Source organism: Pogona vitticeps, chromosome 6, assembly GCF_051106095.1.
Source record: "Pogona vitticeps strain Pit_001003342236 chromosome 6, PviZW2.1, whole genome shotgun sequence".
Lineage (NCBI taxonomy): Eukaryota > Metazoa > Chordata > Lepidosauria > Squamata > Agamidae > Pogona > Pogona vitticeps.
This window is the reverse complement of record NC_135788.1, coordinates 81,982,990-81,997,558: the sequence shown is the minus strand read 5'-3', so window position 1 is coordinate 81,997,558 and position 14,569 is coordinate 81,982,990. Positions and strand designations below refer to the sequence as shown.

At 41.3% G+C, this 14,569-nt stretch overlaps 1 protein-coding gene across 4 annotated transcripts in view; it reads left to right on the top strand.

The window, feature by feature from the left end:
* The first annotated feature begins 1,154 nt into the window (after positions 1 to 1,154).
* The window catches only part of LOC110071677 (UDP-glucuronosyltransferase 2A2-like), a 56,039-nt gene continuing 42,624 nt past the window's right edge, over positions 1,155 to 14,569 (top strand). For 2 of the 4 annotated variants that reach the window (XM_073003981.2, XM_073003982.2), the window contains exons 1-3: positions 1,155 to 7,245; positions 9,023 to 9,171; positions 14,212 to 14,343. In XM_073003981.2, coding sequence (XP_072860082.2) covers positions 6,447 to 7,245; positions 9,023 to 9,171; positions 14,212 to 14,343 — 1,080 coding nt within the window. In that variant the 5' untranslated portion in view covers positions 1,155 to 6,446. The remainder of the gene's footprint in view (positions 7,246 to 9,022; positions 9,172 to 14,211; positions 14,344 to 14,569) is intronic. The other 2 variants (XM_078377670.1, XM_078377669.1) reach the window with 1 other exon arrangement.

Here is a 14,569-nt window from a genome sequence, read left to right as displayed (position 1 = left end):
AAAAAGAAATTCTAAAAGCACAACTATAAGCAATTCCATTGCATTCGGACAGCAAAAGCTGAGATTAGCTAGAGAAACCAAAAGCAATAAAAAGGCATTCTTCAGGTATGTGTGAAGTGAAAGACAAAGAAAATAAATAGTGGCACACCTACTCAATGGAGATGAAAAAATGATAATACATGACAAAGAAACGGTAGAGGTGCTCAATTCCTATTTTAGCTAAGTCTTTTTCCCATAGGACAAGCTATGAACCTCCAGACAGATGTGAAGTGCATGTGGAGGGGACAGTATTGCAGCTGAAGATTTATAAACAAATAGTCAAGGAATACCTTACCACCCTGAATGAGTTCATGTCTCCAGGGCCAGATGAACTGCATCCAAAAGTACTGAAGGAATTGGCCAAAGAACTCTCAGAACCATTGCCGATTATTTTCTTGATATCATGGGGAAAGGGTGAGGTGCCAAACGATTGGAGGAGGTCTAATGTTGTCCCTATCTTCAAAAAGACCAAAAAAGAGGAACCTGGCAACTATGATCCAGTCAACATGATGTCAATCCCAGGGAAAATCCTGAAACAAATTATAAAAGGATCACTATGCAAGCCCCTCGAAAACAATGCAGAAATAACTAGAAACCAACACAGATTTGTCAAGAGCAAATCCTGCCAGACTAATCTGATCTTATTTTTTTTGTCTGATAAACTTCCTGACAGACAGAGGGAATGCTTTAAACATTGTATATCTTGATTACAGCAAAGAGTTTGACAAAGTGCCCCATGATATCCTGATTAGCAAGCTAACTAGGTTTGGGCTGGATAGATCAAGTGTCAGGTGGATACACAATTGGCTACCCAGCCATATTCAAAGAGTGATGATTAATGGCTCCTTCTCCAACTGGGGGCAGGTAACAAGTAGGGTACCTCAAGGCTCAGTCCTCGGTATGGGGCTCTTATTAATGATTTGAATGAGGGAGTGCAGGGAATGCTTGTCAGACTTGAGGATGACACAAAATTGGGTGGAATAGCTAATATCCTGAAAGACAGAAACACAATTCAAAACAATCTTGTTAAGCTTGAGCACTGGGCTGGAAACAACAGAATGAAATGTAACAGGGATAAGTGCAAAGTACTGCACCTCGTAAAAAGAAACAAAATGCACAATTACAAGATGGGGGGTACCTGACTCCGCAATACTACAAGCAAGAAGGATCTTGGAATCCCAGGAAGTACTAGTTCCCCTCTGTTCAGCACTGGTCAGGCCTCATCTTGAGTACTGTGTCTAGTTCTGGACACGCACTTCAAGAAGAATGCTGACAAATTGGGACAAGTTCAGAGGAGAGCAACAAGGATGATTAGGGGGCTGGAAACCAAGCCCTGTGAGGAAAGACAGAAAGAATTGAGCATGTTTAGACTTGAGAAAAGAAGACAGAGGGTTGATATGATGACACTTTTCAAATACTTGAAAGGCTGTCCTACAGAAGAGGGGTAGGATCTGTTCTCAGTCATCACGGAGTGCAGGGAATATACTGGGCTCAGGTTATAGGAAGTCAGATTTCAGCTGAATGTCAGGAATAACATCTAACTGTTAGAGCATTACAACAGTGGAACCAGTTACCTCAGGAGGTGGTGAGTGCTCCAACACTGGAGGCATTTAAGAGAAATGTAAGACAACCACCTGGCAGTCATCTTTTAATTTGTATTCTTGTATCAAACTGGGAGGTTGGACTTGATGGCCTTACAGGCCCCTTCTAGTTTCACAATTCTATGATTCTATGACTTTAAGCTCCCTGAACATAAAGGGATTTTGTCTGAGTAAATCTTCATAGAATTATACTTTTGACCAAATTGTACCGGTCTTTCCTCCTCACTCTCCTTGTCAACATTTTAAGGTCCTCCAAATACATTTTCTCCATTTTTTAAAAAGTTAGTGGTTTTCAGTCTTTTTGCTTCCCTCCAACTTCTCCTGTCTTGAGTTGTCTGCTGAGACAGCTACGTGTTTCCTACAACTAAACAGTCACATGAACCAAAACGCTGCCAGAACACAGGAACATGCTTTTTCAAAAGTATCAGTATCATCTCTTAATATTGCTTTCATTGCTGAAAAAGCTAAAAATAAAAAATGAAGAGGTGGCTGCTCTGACATGGCCAAGCAGCCAGACCACTGCATATAGTATTTGCATACTTGATAGCAGCATTTTCCTCCTATACAATCTGTGTAAAGACTACATGGAAGAAAACAGACCAAAATATTATGGAGGTTTTACTTTTTGGATAAAAATTAATAAATTACTAAGACCAGCACATACAAATAATGTACCTGTATTTCTTAAACTGTTTAGGATTGCTTAAATAAAAGTAATCAGTTCATGGGCCAAACTATGCACCTTTCCCTTCCTCCCAATCCCCCCCCCCCCATCCCCAGTTCACAGCTTACTGCATGCTTGGAAGAAAAAGTCAATTAGAAATTCTTCTGCATAATAAAATAGGTTGGCAGAAGAAGACAGAAGTTTACTACCTGTACACACACAAATATACAAGCCTTTGCTTCTTTAACCAACTGAAATTTCATAATGCATTATCTTCTGTATCTTCCTCTTTCACCTCTTTCTTTCTCCCTATCTATGGGCTTGCATGCATAGCATTTTATTTACATTAGCTATAGGCTTTAGCAAGATAAGTATAAAATTTACAAAGGTATGAAACCAGCATATTACAATTAAAATAACAAATGCTTATACATCAGATACATACAGCATGCCAGTGCCAAAATTAGAGAAGTAGATCTATAAAAAGTTATTATTTTAAAATCCCATTGGGCCTAATTTTAACAATGTTAACAATTTAGCTGACTGTACCGTCACTTGCTTATGTTGGTCTGCAAGGAGAAAAGATACATAGAAATTGGACAAACAACCTGGCTTCTTAGCTAACAAGGGGTAAATTAGCTCTTTTTGTCCACTCTTACCTTCTGGAGCCTGAGATAGGGACACTCAAAGAAGCAGTAAGGGGAAGATGGTCCATCAAGTCCAATCAGGACTATTTTCCTGCTCTGAACATGTCAGTTACTGTTCTGGTATGCTGCCACCACCCCATTTACCATGTACTACGGATCCAGGAGCATAGAAAGATAAGACACTGCATCCAGTACCTCAGATCATTTGTACCTCAAAATCCAATCAACAGCTGCAAAAGATTTTATGTATTTTATTAAAAAGAAAAGAACAAAAGAGTTACAAAAAAATAAAAATATGAAAATCCCACTCAGTTACTCAGAATGTGCTCCTCAGTAGAATGGAGCCAAAATACAGAGAAGGTTCAAGACAATTCTCAAATACAGTTGACATCAGAAAATAAGAAATATCTTTCATCTCTAGTACAGTCTATCATCTGTAATCAAGACAATAGTCAGCTTCCTCTCTTTTTCACCATCCCAGGGTCCTAAGGCGCAGAAGGGAACTCCTCAGAGATGCCCAATATAGAGAAGAGATAATGTTTTGAAATGTAGTAAACATAAAAGCATTCACTGTCTTATTTGAAGTATTTCTAATATAAATAGGAATGTCAAATCATTCTTCCAGTTACTGCTTTGAAATGTTTAGAATGGAATGGCAAAAGTGAGTTATCTCGTTTCACTAGCTGAGCCATCTATTGGTCCTTACACAAGTTCGAACAAGTCCATAAGATTAAACACAGGTGAAAGCAGTATTTTTCATACTTATTATTTTCCAGATGCTGAGTTTCTCTATATACCATTATTTTTCCATGTATAAGACTATACTTTTGTCTAAAAGTAGACTAAAAATTGAGGGTCGTCTTATACAGGGAAGTAAGCTGAGAAGAGAACAAAAACAAGTGGAGGGGAAAGCAGGGATCAAAGTGATCCTGCAGTGCTTTGATCCCTGCTTTCCCGTCCACTTGCTAAGCCTTAGCAAAAGGAAAGCAGAGATCAAAGTGCTGCAGGATGGCTTTGATCCCTGCTCTTCCCTTTGCTTACTAAGTCCCATGGGGCTTAGCAAAAGGAGGGGGGAAAGGATCAAAGTAATCCCATGGCTGCATAAGGGGGGAAGGGATCAAAACAACCATGCAGTCGTGGGATTGCTTTGATCCCTTTCCCCCTCCTTTTGCTAAGCCCTGCAGGGCTTAGCATGAAGGGAGAAAGCAGGGATCAAAGTGATCCTGCAGTGCTTTGATCCCTTTCCTCTACACTTGCTAAGTCCGACTTAGATTTCTTAATTTTGGATTAGAAAAGTGGGAAGTGTCTTATACATGGGGTGACTTATACATGGAAAAATACGGTAAGTCCATGGCCTCCTTTACAGAATCAACCCATATCATATTCTCTCTCTCTCTCTCTGAAAACAAACCTGCTTTAATGGCAATTAGATCTGTAACTACACCACCATCCTTGTACCACCCTTTCTTCTTGACTCTATTGTTTTGGAGTAAAAAGGGAAATGGGGCTGCATTGCATCACATTGAAGGATTTGATGTGAATATACAGTGGTGCCTCGCAAGACGATTGCCTCGTGGGACGAAAAACCCGCAAGACAATTGGTTTTTGCGGTCGCTATGGTGCTTCACAAGACGGTTTCTTCTATGACCATGCTTCGCAAGATGGGTTTTCCCCCCCGAGACCAATGCCTCACAAGATGAATAAATTTCATTCATCTTGCAAGGTTCCCATAGGGAATCTCATAAAACAATTTTTTCGCAAGACAGCGATTCTCACGGAACGAATTACATTCGTCTTGCGGGGTTACCACTGTACCAGCATTTTGGGACTCTTATTTTGAAAGATTATTCTGTTATCTAAAAACTAATAAAACTAAAGATGCAGAAGAGACCAATCATTAGCAAACTATCTGTAGATAAATAATCTTTGATAATAGTTCATTAAGAACACTTTTTTCACCAAGCATTAAAATGTACATTGAACCACTGGGATTCTGGAGGCCCATTTCTGCTTAAAGCACTCCCCCTTATCATAAAAGGTAAAGGTAAAGGTTCCCCTAGACATTTAGTCCAGTTGAGTCTGATTCTACGGTGCGGTGCTCATCCCTGTCTCCAAGCCGTAGAGCCAGCGTTTTTGTCCATAGACAGTTTCCATGGTCACGTGGCCAGCACAACTAGACATGGAATGCTGTTTACCTTCCCACCGTGGTGGTTCCTATTTATCTACTCGCATTTACATGCTTTCGAACTGCTAGGTTGGCAGGAGCTGGGACAAGCGATGGGAGCTCACTACGTTGCGTGGATTCGATTTTACAACTGCTGGTCTTCCAACCATGCAGCACAGAGGCTTCCACAGTTTAATCCGCAGCGCCACCACATCCAATCATACAGAGCGTTAATTTCTTTAAGTATGATTAGCAAGTAAATCAAAGTATAGTATGTGTGGAAGAGATACATAATCCTGCTTATTTGTGTGAATTTGGGAGCCTGTTGTGGGAGTTCTCCAACACAGATAAAAATGCATTTCTCTCTGTTAAAGCAAAAAATTTCCAGATCCAAAATAGTACTATTAGAAGTGACAGTGAGGTACAATAGGCAGATAGGCTGCTAGCTGGCCTTGGATACCTTGCCTATCTTGGTTTTTTTCATTGATCACTTATGTTGATCACCCCCATCCCCTGAGGAATTTTTGTGTTTTGTTTGTTTTTATTTTCTGTCCACCACTCATAAAAGCCAGCTCCAGGAGCTTCTGAATTCAAGTTTTGATTTCATCCTGTTTTATCCTGAATAGATTCCTTGGAACATTGAACATGTTTCCTGCTACTTTTATACAAGCATCCTGGGTGGTTATTCCTAATTAAGGACTATAAGGTCACCTCTGTAGCCTGCAGCACACTTCTAACTTAACTACCACAGTTTTGTACATGGCCAGTTTTTATAGCAATATCAAAATATCAACTCTGTGACTACAGTAAAACAGAGTGTAGACTGGTAGGAAGTGGGGAGGATGAAACTGAAGTTTGTCCCTGATTTGGCAGATGTCACAGAGATGGTGAGCTGAAGGAATGGAAACTTCTGCTTTCCTCCATGGATGTAGTTCCTTCCCTTGGGCTGAGAACGGCAAGCTGGAAGGGGCTACTCCAGCCTGATTCTTTGGAAGCGATTTCCTGTCAGTCGTGGACTGTTTTCCATATGGAAAATTTCCAAAGGCAACAGTTAAATTACAAACAAATTCATTACAGACTTTCGTATGTGAGATATAACATGGCTCTGTAGGGAGGTGAACTGAGCACCGAGCGGGAAAAGCCCTATACATTGAACATAAAATATTTCTTAACTTCCAGAATGAGGAGTGATCATTTTGTGCCCTTATCCCACTAGCTGGTGTTGTGTTATCTGTCACATGATTTTGCCTTAGCACATAGGTGACCTTTGTTTTCTTGATAATTCCCATGCCAAAGGATGACAAAGGTTATTTAGGGTGGTTCGTTATGAAATGCAAGTGTACCTGCATACACCCAGACTCTCATTTCACAGTATCATCATTACTCACGCAGAGAAAAGCTGGAGCAGAATGTCTGTGAAATGGATGCTGGTGTTTCCTTTGGTTCTAGTGTTCTTTGTGGGCTCAGCTTCTACTGGGAATGTTCTTGTTTGGCCTGTTGACTTCAGCCATTGGCTCAATATGAAAGCTATCCTGGATGAACTGATAGCCAGGGGCCACCAAGTGACGGTGTTAGTGCCTTCATCCTTCCTGATAATGAACTTCAGTGAGCCTTCCCGATTTCAAGTGGAAGTGATCTCTGTTCCGATCGAAAAAGAGGATATGGAAACAATGGTTCAGGATTTCGTACATATATGGGCTTATGAGAGGCATGAGCTTTCTTTTTGGAAATTTTCCATGAAGATTTTTGACCTTATGAAAGAAATACTGCACAAAAACAAAATTATATGTGACACAGTTCTGTTGGACGAAAAACTATTGAAGAAGTTGGAGTCAGCTCATTTTGATATTCTCATTTCAGACCCAGTCACAGCTTGTGGGGAGCTGGTGGCTGAGAAGCTCCATCTTCCGTTTATATATTCCTTAAGATTCACTTTTGGAAACACCATGGAGCGTCTTTGTGGTGGTATCCCATCTCCTCCGTCCTATGTGCCTGCCAGTCTGGGAGGGTTAACGGACCGGATGACCTTCCTGCAGAGGATGGGGAATATGCTCTTTTACCTTTCGCAAGACATCGTGTTCCAGCATGTTCTTTTTAAACAATGGGATACTTTCTATAGTGAAGTTCTAGGTAAGAACCTATTCCTTGTTGTAGTTGTGATGTTTCTTGTGTTCACAGTCATTTTCCTATCTGTCCTATGATTTTTATATTTGTGATGAATGGGAGATTGTGGATGTTCAGGGGCAGACCATTTGTTCAGGTGGATGAGAAATCGGGTGTATGAAGGGGCAAGCAAGTGGGCAGGTGGGGTTGAAAGGGTCAAGAATGTATGTATTTATTTATTTGATTTATATACCACCTATCTGGCAGCCAAGCCACTCTGGATGGTTTACAACAAGTAAGATAAAACAACAAAGTAGAAAAATAGCAAATAACAACATCAATATATTAGAGGTGAACATCAAAAGTCATATAGTGCAGTGAGGATAAAATTGCAATACAATGAATACAATTAAAAGCATAGAAAAGTATAAAAACATGGAACATGGCTGTATGATAGATGCTATATTATTGGGTACTATTTTACGAGGGTGTTGTTTGTTCAGGGAAGGCCTATCTAAATAGCCAGGTTTTTTTTAGTAGCTTTTTGAAGGTGCCCAGTGAAGGGGCCAGGCAGACTTCGGGCGGAAGAGAGTTCCATAGTTGTGGTGCTACTGCCTAGAAGGCCCGATTTCTAGTAGTTGTTTCTGGGCCTCTCTCGGGGTCAGAACAGTTGATGCTCTGGACGTCTCGGCTCGATCCATTGATGAAGAGGAGATATCTAGGTCCCAGCAGATGGCCTCCACTTTTTGTTTAAAGAAGGCTGCAAGTTGGTCACAGGAGATGCTACTGGGAGGCCTGTCACTGTGACCAATTCCAAATAAGGCGAGTACAATGCAGAACATTTATGCTTGATGGTCCTGAGCTTTGCTCATTCGGTGAGCGAAGTAGGATTTTCTTATATCCCTCACTTTAGCTAAATAAATATTTGATGTGATTTTAGTGGCATTCAAGTTAGCTACCATTGAAACTGTCTCCAAATGCCCTCTAGCCTCCTCCTATTACGCTTCAACCCCCGTAGCTGTTGGTTATACCAGGCAGCTGGCCGGGGTTGAGAATGGAGGGGGTGTTTAGGAGCAATCATGTCAGCTGCCCTGGAGGCTGCTGCATACCATTCATCCACCAGAGCATCGACAGGAGAGCCAACAAGATCAGCCAGTATTCCCCACATTGCACCTTGGAAACCAACCGGGGGTGGACCATCTTAATGCGTCCCGGCTCCCCACAGAGGGAGGGAGTGCCACTGAGAGGTTACATTTTATTAGGTGGTAGTCCAACCATGGCAAGGAGACCAACACCAAGTCGATTACTGTCGGTCCAGTCTCTCCCTGACTTGTTGAGAATACCAGGTCTAATGTGTGACCGCCACGTGGGTGGGATCATTGACAAATTGGGACATGTCCAAGGAAGCCATGGTTTCCAAGAACTCAAGAGCTGGACCTGTGGCCCCAACCTCAGCATGGATATTAAAGTCACCAGGGACAGTTAGTCTGGGGGTACGTCAGTGCAACACCGAGATGGAGTCCACCAGCTCTGGAAAGGAGAGCGCTGGGTCACGGGGAGCACAGTAAACCAGCACCATCTCAAATCCATGCCTTGTCCCCATCAACACATGAAGGGCCTGAAGGCCTGGGATGCTCAAGGTAGACAGCTTAACAACCTCTAAGGAGTTTTTATTTCAAAAAATATGGCATATATTATAGCACTGAAAACTTAATATATGAATCAATTTTCACTTTTGGAAACAGGTTTTTCTTGTGCAAAAGAGAATCAAGTTGAATTTAACCACACTTCTCTTCATTTGTAGGGAGGCCCACAACCTTCTGTGAAACCATGGGTAAAGCAGAGATATGGCTAATCCGAACATATTGGGACTTTGAATTTCCACGGCCTTTTCTGCCAAATTTTGAATTTGTGGGGGGCTTGCACTGCCAGCCAGCAAAACCTTTGCCTGAGGTAATTTTCTGCAATTCACCTGGTGATGATCAAGTCATACGTTTCTTGTATTCAATTCTTTTTTTTGAAAACCCTCCAGCTTATGGCTGTAGGACATTGTGCATCTATATCTATGATTTTTTTAAAATTTAAATTTATTTATTTATTTATTTATTTATTTATTTATTTATTTCTAAAGAATGAAAAGACAATCAAACATTTTACAAATATTAAATACAAAACTATTCCCCACTTTTCTCCAAATCACATATATATACCTTTACCCATCACCTTTTAAAAAAAATTGACCAACAATCTAAGTCTCTTTTCAAACCACATGTCTCCATTTTATCAGCATATTTTAATAATGGCTTCCAGTTTTCCGTGAATTTACTATGGCTTATTTCCCCTCTATATACTCTAACTTTATTCGTCATTTTTTCCATCAACAATGTATGCCATATTTTACTTGTGAATGCTTGCAGTGAGAGATCTTGTGCTTTTTTCCAATTTTTAGCTATTTCAGATCTTGCGGTGCCTATGAGATTTGCAATTAATTATTTATATTGTAGTTTCTCATTTCCCCCTGTGAATAATGAAAATAACAATAATGTTTCATTAATCTCTATTTTTTGATTAGTCAGTGTTTCTATCCATTTAATTACCTCCAGCCAAAAAGTTTCTATTTTGGGGCAAGAGATCCACATCTATATCTATGATTCCAAAGGCAAGAAATGATCTAATATGGCTGCACTATATTGTACCCATGTTGCCAGAAGGAAAAGGACACCAGACCTTTCATGACACAGGGTAGCCTGAATGTTTCCAACACCAACGGCAGCAGTCAAGATGGTCCACAGGATATCTTCTTCTGTTCACTACCATTCACATTGGTTGAAAAACAGCCCTGCGTCATTTTCTGGGATTTTCCCTTGTGTGGTGTCACTTTGTGAATGGTGACAAAGGGTATTCTGACTAGACATGGACATGGACCAAAAAAACAAACCAGGACATTCATCAAAAGTCACTGGTTAGTTGGTTTGGGTCAGTGTTTGTCTGTTTGTTTAAAATATTTATATCCCACCTTTCTCCTTAAAAAGTGAGAAACCAAAACGAACTGAACCAATGAACTTTTAAAGTGATTTTTCGTGTGTTTGATTCATTTGCCCATTTTCTCCACCCTCAAATTGAGGAGGAACCTGGAGACTACTGGATTGGCAAGTCAAGCAGCCAAACACGTGGCTCAAAGGGCTGTGGGGAGTTGCTTGTTCTTATCTATAAAACCAATTTACGGGAAGCATTTTCACCTCAGAGCTACTTCTGCTTGTCAGAGGAACCCTTCTATGTCAGAACGAGGTTAGCTCAGATCTCCAGTGGCACATTACTTCCCATTTGGGGAACCCTGTCTATCTTCCCTCTTCCTCCTGACCACACAACAGTCTCTATACCTCAGAGTGTCCATGGGGTTTGGGGAAAGGGCATTGTCCCTCCCCAGTCCACTTCCTGATGAGCAAAACCCTGTGTCAGATTCCCTGACATGAACTACTGCTGAAATTTCCCCCAAGCCAGCTGCTTGAGGGACCTGCTTTGAGGGTGTATAACTTGGACATCCAAAATCCAAACGTCACCAAATGTGGAGGGGGTGCAGAAGAGTGTAAGGGGAAGCTTGCATGTAATATTCGTGTATCAAGATTGCTGGGTGGGGATTGTTCTAGGGATCCTGAACTTCCAAACCAACCCATGATTCATTTTTTTCCAAAAGTTCAGAAAGTTCATGGCTTGTGGACTTAAATGAACCATGAACCACAATGAACCACTGCTTTGCTTGCTCCTGCTCATCTCTTATATATTGACTATTGCCTTGGGTGTTGTCATTCAGATTGCCCTTTGCAATGTAAAGCTTGGCTTTCCATTGAAGCTTGTGCAACAGAAGTGAAGTGGGGCAAACAGATTTCATCCAGGAGTTGAGATAATCATGGTCCAAAGTTCTGATTTCTGAATGCTCAGAGTTCATTTATGAAACAGCATATTGTTTGAGGAGGTGATTTTTCTGCCTCCCTTTAAAAAATTCTGTGTCCAATACTCCTTCATATCTGGGCAAAGAATTGTGGTCCATGACACACTGCCCCATGATTTAAGTGTGAGGCAGGAAGGGTGGAGGGAGAGGGAGTATGTGGGAGGGGTCAGCTGTACCAGTTGTGGTTGCCAGGAGAACCAGCCAGATGCTGGCACAAGAGCTATGCCTTCATACCTCAAAGCCCCCAGTAGAGGACCTGGTAGTCAACCCACACTCCTCTGTGTTGTCCTCTGTCCCTTTCCTCTCTTGAATCTTTCGCTCGCTCTCAGAGTTTCCTCACAAAAAAATCTTCCTCAGTATTTCCTTTTCTTTCTATGAAGAAAATGGGCTGTGCTCGAGCCACAGTGGCTATACTTTATATGGTTGCAGAGAAATCGTAAATACTCTAGACAGCATAGCTAAGAACATGGCTATTTCCTTTACATTCTCTGTCATTCAACCGTTAGCTCTCAAATGGGGGCAGACATGAAAAAATTCCAGAGTGTGGAACAACTTTGTTGTTAATAATTATAGGTTAGAATCCTATTGTATATTTTCACCAGTGTTTACTTCATCAGTACAATTTTCAGCAGTGACTTACCACGAGTAAAGAAATCAGTTTAAGAGTGCAACTACAGGTGGATTTGTCCTGCTGTCCGTTCTGTGGATGAGTTATTCTTTTCTTTTTCCTGGTGACAACTCAAGTGCCAGCCAGCATGAACCATCCTGTCCACAGAGCATTCCTGGCCACAACGTCTGGGATCCCTGTCAGGGACTACTCTTTTAAAGGTGTGGGCAGAATGCCTCCACTTTGGTTTGGTTCTATCACATGTGATCTGCGGAACTGAACTAAAGCAGATGGCTTGTTGTTTTGAATTTCCTGTTCATTTTCAATTTCTTACTATTATTAAGTGGCTTAAGCAGAAAGCTTGGCCACTTACTGATACTGGGAAATTAAAAACTTCCTCTGTTCCTCTGTACAGGAGGAAAGGGAGGAAATAAATATTTTTCTTAGAGCCCACTAGGGCAGCAATGACAAACTGTACCTCATATTTTTTATTATTATTATTAAATCTTCCTCTCAGAAGGAGGAGGACAGAGGAGGGAGTAAGGAGGGGAATTTGTTCTTCATTTTCTTTTGGTTTTTTTTCCCTCTAAAGAGGTGGGTCAAATATATGTCAGGTAGATGCAAGGATCACACCAAATGGCATATCATACTTCTAATCAACCTGGATTGACCCTATTTAGCCTGCTCCAGCCTGCTCCAATTTAGCTGCCTAGGCAAGTGATATGTATTTATTACTGCACACTGATTCATACAATTGCTGTGTGATGGAAAATGCCTACACTGTTTTCTTATTTTTTTAATTTTGTTCCACTTGAGAAATACTAGAAAGCTTAGTACCACTTGCTTTTATTCTGTTAAAAGAGAATAATAGTAAAGGAGAGGTGAGGAGTGTGAATGTTGCAAAGAGGAGGCATATATTTACTCACACTTGAACTCCAACACTATAGAGAACCCTAGTAGTGTACATGCTGTTAGTATGAGTTCTGGGAGTACAAATTCTCAGCTCAAAATGTTGGTCTAATCAACTCATTTAAGCCCCAATCCAGGTAAAGTCTGTTATAATTATACTTTATATCCCATTGAAACCAATGTAACCTGTGAATATATCCACAGTATTTCAAAAAAGGAAATACATGCTTCTCTGTACTTCTGTAAGTCTTTTGCTGTTCTCCACTAAAATCCTCCCTCTCCTAAACCTCAACTAATGGCAGTGATGTAAAAATGAGAAAGACACATTATTACGTTTGAGGCTGCCTTTTTCCATTTTTTCCTCTGTAAGGTCACACAAGAATTGGAGGTTGTCCATGAATTTGTGTACCTTGGCTCAACCATCTCTGACACTCTTTCCCTAGACGTCGAGCTGGATAGACGCATTGGCAAAGCAGCTACCGTGTTCTCAAGACTCACAAAAAGAGTATGGCTCAATAAGAAGCTGACAGCATACACCAAGATCCAGGTCTATAGAGCCTGTGTCCTGAGCACACTCCTGTACTGCAGTGAGTCCTGGACCCTTCATGCACGGCAGGAGAGAAAGCTGAACACGTTCCATATGTGCTGCCTCCAACGTATTTTTGGTATCACCTGGCAGGACAAAGTTCCAAATAGAGTAGTCCTAGATCGAGCTGGAATTTCTAGCATGTATACACTACTGAAACAGCGACGCCTATGCTGGCTCGGGCATGTTGTGAGAATGGCTGATGGTCGGATTCCAAAGGATCTCCTGTATGGAGAACTAGTGCAGGGAAATCGCCCCAGAGGGAGACAACAGCTGCGATACAAGGATATCTGCAAACGGGATTTGAAGGCCTTGGAAATGGATCTCAACAGATGGGAAACCCTGACATCGGAGCGTTCAGCCTGGCGGTATGCGGTGCATCACGGCCTCTCCCAATTTGAAGAGACCCTTGCCCAGCAGGCTGAGGCAAAGAGGCAGTCACGAAAGCAGCAAAATCAGGGAGTTAGACGGGGTACAGATGTATTTGTCCTAAGTGTGGAAGGGATTGTCACTCTCGAATTGGCCTCCTCAGCCACACTAGACGCTGTTCCAAGTCCTCCATACAGAGCACGATACCATAGTCTCTTGAGACTGAAGGATGCCTATGATGATGATGAAGGTCACACAGAACACTCCGTTGGTCAAGCCAGAGAGTGTACTGAGCACCCACTAGGACACCTGTGATTTTTCCGCTGCAGCAGGATTTGGCAGCAGGACAGCAGCACTTAATGAAGCAGCACCTAATACTGATCCAAGAGATACCAAGCTTTCTGGAAAATAGTTTGAAAAGTAATCCTTACAGGACTACGGAAATGAAGACAAGCTCCTTCCATGTACTCCATTATGGTCAACCAATACCTTATCACTATAATCCATGTGTACATTTCCAGCAGTAAACCACTTTATGATCAATCACTCAGCTCTCTTTCTGTCTTTCAACAGGAGATGGAGAAATTTGTCCAAAGTTCAGGAGAACATGGTATTGTGGTGTTTTCTCTAGGCTCCATTATTAAAAACTTAACTGATGAAAAGAGTGCCATGGTTGCTCTGGCACTCAGCCAGCTTCCACAGAAGGTCAGTTTTCCGGATGTAATTTGCTAAAATAATTATTTGTGTGCCTGATTTGCAAGAGGTATATGAACCACTGGCTGAAATCTGTTCTTGTATGTTAAGAAATCTTCACAAACACTATCTGTTGCATAATAAGTATTTGCTGTAAATTAACAGGTCTAATAAAGAAAAAAAAATCACATCTGTTTTATTTTATGCAAGATTCTTTAAGTCTGTGCCAAACTGACCA